This window comes from Etheostoma spectabile, chromosome 1, assembly GCF_008692095.1.
Source record: "Etheostoma spectabile isolate EspeVRDwgs_2016 chromosome 1, UIUC_Espe_1.0, whole genome shotgun sequence".
In the NCBI taxonomy this organism is placed as follows: domain Eukaryota; kingdom Metazoa; phylum Chordata; class Actinopteri; order Perciformes; family Percidae; genus Etheostoma; species Etheostoma spectabile.
In genome coordinates this window covers 23,806,291-23,812,043 of record NC_045733.1, presented here as the reverse complement: position 1 = coordinate 23,812,043, position 5,753 = coordinate 23,806,291, and the positions used below count along the sequence as shown (strand labels likewise).

The following is a 5,753-nucleotide window of genomic DNA, read 5'->3' as shown; positions in this document are numbered from 1 at the left end:
AACAATAGTCCTCATAAATCCACCAACTTTAAAATTCTAACACAAAGAAAGCAGAAGGAAACGGAAAACACATGCATCTGGCGGAATTTCCTGCAGCACCGGAGCAGTCCCAGAAGTGGAACACGAAGGATATAGACTATGTGTAAGGCAAAATCAGGCTTGATCCTTGCTTTTTGAACTTTGTTAAACAAAATGTAACAACTAAATGCATGGATATAAATTAATATAAGTCATGAACCAGCAACTTGTTAAAAGAGCTTTGAGATGATGCAACAAATTGATCATAACTTAAACATTAATTAAATTCCAGTATATAGTATATAAACATAGAATTGAATAGATGGGCCCCATTGTTACCGATACCCGATCCAGCTATTTGCGTCAGTACGGGCCCGATATCCCATATCAGTATTGGATCATCCCTACAGCAGAGTGCTTTGTTTCCACACATGCCGGGCCATGACACACGTGTGTGTGTGTGTGTGTGTCCTTTTATGCCTCATTTGCTCACGGTATGGATTTTTATGTGAGGGAATTAGACGGGACACGTTCATCAAGGACTTACAATCTCCAAGCTGCTTAATCGGACAGAGAGCACATTTTTCTAAAGCTGCTGATTTTCAGAGGGCCGCTTTTATGTTGGTCTTCGTCATGCACACACGCTAAATATATATATATATATATATATCTAATCCGGTCAGTGCACAAGAGATTTTTAGAAAAAGTAGCTAACTATAACCCCCAGTGTTTAAAACATCATAAACCCTCAACAATGTCCCCTTTTGTGGGTACACACGCCGATTATAACAAGTGACATACACAACATATGTAGTATACTGAAGAGATGGCTGAAATGCAGTGAAAGCTCTTTTGCAATGTGAAATTATGCTTACGTTCTAAATTGCCATACATTTTATCAACATGTTAAGTACTTTCTTAATGTGATGTTTTTGGATGATTGATGTGTTACTTAAGGCTGCATTTTACAGTATTTAAATATTGTAAATAATTGGCCAGTTCCTACACTGATAATTCAGCTTCTACTGCAATGAAAGTAACATAAGTGTTTCCTATGTTAACCCCCCCTCAGATTTCAGATTGAAGTCTAGACTTCAAACTTTGTTATGTTTGTTTACTAAATGTTTATGATGGAAGATGTTTGCAGTGATCTTCATTTTAGTCTCCACTCCATTAAATCCACAGCAGGGACGTTTCTGTCATGGTGGGCACGAACAAACCCTGAGGGTAGGCCACAACACATCTGGGCTGACTGTACTGGATTCGTTTTGGGTGATCCAAAGAGTCCAACACAGCCTGCATTCCCCTGCTCATTGTTATTCAAATCAGAGGAGACAACACACAATCAGAGGGGGGACTCTGGGGATCTCAGCATAGACAGCGTAAACACACACACAGACAAAAAGAAAACTACACTCAACACACAGATACTCATAGAAAAGCAAGTGCCAAAATGCCCCCATTCACACAGACAAATCAAACAAACAAACCACACACAAGAGGGTCCTCAGGGGACACACTCTGGTCCTGGGCTAAAGACTACTGCACAATGGGCAGAAGGGCCAGAACAGGAAAAAGGACCTGAATAAATCATGCATTTAGGCCACACAGGGCACAGCATAAACACACACATAAAAAACAGCCACAACGTCACAGCAAACAAATGCAAGCCTTTGACGCATAAAAATGCATGCGTACATGCGCAGTATGCTTGTCACTTACACACAGACACACCACTTGCAGTGCTCTCTCTCTACACACACAGAGAGAGAGAGAGAGAGAGAGAGAGAGAGAGAGAGAGAGAGAGAGAGAGAGTGGGACTCCAAGCTGGGAATGGGAGAGGAAAATTAGCAGGGCAGAGTTCATTACATCTGCCTTGCTATTACTGCAGCAAAAGTGTGCCAGTGCTACACACTCACACACACAAAAAAAACACACATATTCATGAATGTCTGAGTCAGACAGACAGGGAAAGCTACTGCAAACTGAAGTCCTGATGCCTCACACTGTAATCAAGAACATTATGGCTCCTGTAATTACCTCTAAACATTCATTTGGTTAATAACTTCAGCTCTCAGTGCCACATCCAGGGAGTGGTGTGAAAATCCCTGCAATCCCTCTGCCATCACGGCAGTGGTGCAAAAAAGGGACTGTCATGGTATAAAACCTTGAATACAGGCTCAGTCATTGATTGCGGTCTTCAAACATGTTTACATACAGTATTTAATACAGCACGATACTACATTTGATTTCAGAAAAACTACCATATAATCATTGTAATTGGTTTAATGTCCTTTCTTTTATTCTAACAGGTGACATTCCACCCTTGAATGGGGTGCGGGACAAAGCCAGTGAACTACCTATCTTAAGTGAACTAGATTAAAGCGTGTCTATTAAAAAACACTTTATTTTACAAGTACATTAGTTTCTCAGATAAAATTGGGAATGAATCCCATCTTAAGGAAAGTTTTTTGGCCGGCTACTTCTCAGCACATACTCTGTCCCACAGCTTAGTGTGTGAGCCGTGAAGCTGTGGATTTGATTTGCAGCTTTTCTTCTAATTTAATGCCACGCATATTTCTGCCAAGGCCTTTGCAGTTGGGATCGACAGAGCAGCTGAGCAGCTGACCTCTCACACTTGACCCGGTCCAGAGAACTGCCTCTCGGGCAGACAGTCCTGAGGTAACAGGACTGTTTGCGCAGCAGCCAGTTTAGGGACTTTATCAAAACTAACTGAGTAAATTAAAAGCCCCCACCTGATAGTAATAAAAAAAAAGGATGGACAGGAAGTAAAATGAATAAAGATTAAATAATAAACCTAACTGTGCAACACTCTTTCAGGTAAAACTTTTTAAAATGTACCTCACTGCCTCAAATTAAGTAGGAGTAACACACTCCAACATCATGCACACACTACTACAGGTTTCAACCCCCCCCAAACAAAACCACTCTGCTCATCTTGTCGTGACATGATAGGGGGTGGCGGCTCTTTCCAGCCCATGCAAACAGAATTGACTGAAAAGCAAAGTATTCCCCAAGGACACAGCTGCTCCCGACTTTAGTCAAAACACACATAGTTCAGAATTCAAATTATGATTCCGTTTCAAGCGCACAAGAGTTATAACTGATGTCCGAGTGTCTAAGTGTGTTACATATCAAAGACACACTTAGACATACGTTATATAAGTCTATTTCCCCAAATGAGAACAAGGCACAGAAAGTTAATCTCTGTAACTGAAGGCTCCTCATTTGAATTATGATAACTCCCCTCCCTACTGCAGACTGAGCACACTTCTCCCTCCCTCTAGTCCTTTTCCCAGAGCAGCTCACTGACCTAACAAAGCCTCTCCACAGTCACCAGCCTGAACCAGTAACCTGCATGTCTCCTATCTGCTGGAGACGTCCAGCTATACGCTCCCATCTGAGCACCCCCGCCGCTGCTGTATGGCGGGTGGTGCGAGTCAACAGCAATTTTTGATAAACAAAAGCTTATTTGGAGGTTGAAGAATTTAACATTGATTTGGTATGTGTTGTTGTTTTAAAATAATGTCACAGTGATAGCTATGTTGCCTTTGTAACAAAACCATCCGTTTAAACTGATTTGAATCTTGGTGTCAGCAGATGAATAACACTTAAAAAGTGATCTTTTTTATTGCTAGATTGGATTTAACAAGATAGGCTACTGTGCACAATGAGCTACACTTTAATAACAAATTAATAAACTTACCCCTTGGTTTCCTTTGAAACAAATTGATGGTTCACTTGGTAAAGATCCCTGTGGTGAGAGAAAGAGAGAATTAATGTGACAAAGTTTCACACTATTCAGAGAGCTCTATAATCCAAAGTAGTCCAGTAAACAAAAGTATGCTCTAATGTGTTTACGTGTTGCCTAAATTAATAAAAGTTACACAATCAACAATTTCTGTGTACTGTTAATGGTCTCCACTGGAGCTAATTAAGAGCCTAGGCTAGTTGTCAATCAGATAACTTGGCAGACTGCGGGCTTTCCGCTTTAAATTTGAAGCACAATGAAGGTTTCCCAGCAAACAGCTGACCGACTCCTCTTTCCCGACAATCACAGGCTTCAGTACTATGTGCTCAGAGGCGACTGGAAACTAGTTTGAGCGACTCTCATTTATTAATTTAGACTAGGTCTATACTACAAAAGACGCTATTTAAAAAAAATAGAATGAGCTCAAAAAAGTAACTTACCAAAATGCAACAGTGAAAAGCTCAGTCGACAACTTTAACAACTGAATTCATCTCCAAACATACGCATGCACGCACACACACTGCGAGAAAAAGGTACCTTGAGGTTTTGGTAAGCCTCCAGCGCCCTGAGAGCCGTGTCCGTGAGCTTGACATGGTACAGCGTCCTGTTCGGGCTGTTTTTGTTATTTTTTTCACAGGAGAGCCCGTACTGGTGCTCCTGCCTGAGCGAAGCCATCGCTGGCTTTTCTCTCTGCCCTGCAATTAAAGCTGCTTTCCTCTCTCTGCTCAACTCTCTTTCTGCTACGTCACGATGTGGGCGGAGCCACGGCGACAACAGCATCAGTCAATGCACCGTGAACACCAGAGACTGTACACTGTATTCCTACATGAGGTGAAGGCCTACTCTTATTAGCGTATTAATCTATAACGTCTAGGAAATTGGTTCGTACTTTAAAATAGATATACATAACAATATAGGCCTACATATATGGCTTGTAATGTGTGCAATACTCAACTGCTACTATTATTATTATTATTATTATTATTACTTTTCACCATTGCAACACCTTAATTATGTTATTTATGTAAACACTGTATCATAATATACCTTTAACTATGTAAATATCTACACTCCTTATATTTCTTTATTTCTTTATTTATATTTCTTATATTTCTAATATCTGAGCAACTGTAACACAGAGTTTCCCTTTGGGGATCAATAAAGTATTTCTGATTCTGATTCTGATATATAGAGAGTATATATATGTATATATATATGAATATACTGTACATATGTGTAAATACAGTATATATATATATACATATATAAAGTGATCTTTATGTACGTTTCTTGGTTTGTCCTAAGATAGTTCAATGACATTTTATTTCCAGGATAGGTCCGGTGCCACAGGAAATTCTGCAGGATGTCCCTCATTTCAGCTAAATGTCCGTCACCTTCCGCTTTCTTTGTGTTGACATTTTAAACTCTGGTCGATTTATGAGGACTGCTCCTCAGATCTTTGCAGAGTGAAGCCAGACGGCTAGCTATATATCTGTCCAATCTGCGTTTTCTGTTGCATAACTAAAACAACCTTTGAACTTACACATGTTCCACTAAAACAGGTTCTTTCCTGAGGCGATTTTGCAGAAGCACCGTTGCGCCGTCCGGGAAAGAAATGGCAAAAAACTTTTTCTCCCATCCTGGAATGCTGTGTGGACTAGCCAGACCCTCTTCCACAACGCTGTGGAAGGGCTGGCCATTCAAGACTAGTCCTAATATAAATCATGTGTAGGATTATTTTATAGGAATTATGTCTGATTTATTTCATGTTAAAGCTGCACCATTTTTTTTTTAATTTACAACAATTGATCAAATGACTGGTCTATGTGAAAGGGCTAATAACAGAGGCAATTCTGCAGTTCTTCTGAGCTCTATGTAGCATTTTAGCATCATTCAACATTTGTTTTGGTTTTTATTTATCTCACCCATCTCAGCAGGCAGATGTTTCTTATAAAAAAAGCAC

The 5,753-nt window shown here is 40.1% G+C and overlaps 1 protein-coding gene across 1 annotated transcript in view; it reads right to left on the bottom strand.

Moving 5' to 3' along the window:
* LOC116690178 (RNA polymerase II elongation factor ELL2) overlaps positions 1–4,529 on the bottom strand; it is a 29,519-nt gene extending 24,990 nt beyond the window's left edge. Inside the window, exons 1-2 of the mRNA XM_032516978.1 lie at positions 4,328–4,529; positions 3,746–3,793 (exon numbers count right to left, since the gene is read on the bottom strand). Coding sequence (XP_032372869.1) covers positions 3,746–3,793; positions 4,328–4,465 — 186 coding nt within the window. The 5' untranslated portion in view covers positions 4,466–4,529. The remainder of the gene's footprint in view (positions 1–3,745; positions 3,794–4,327) is intronic.
* Between the last annotated feature and the right edge of the window lie 1,224 nt (positions 4,530–5,753).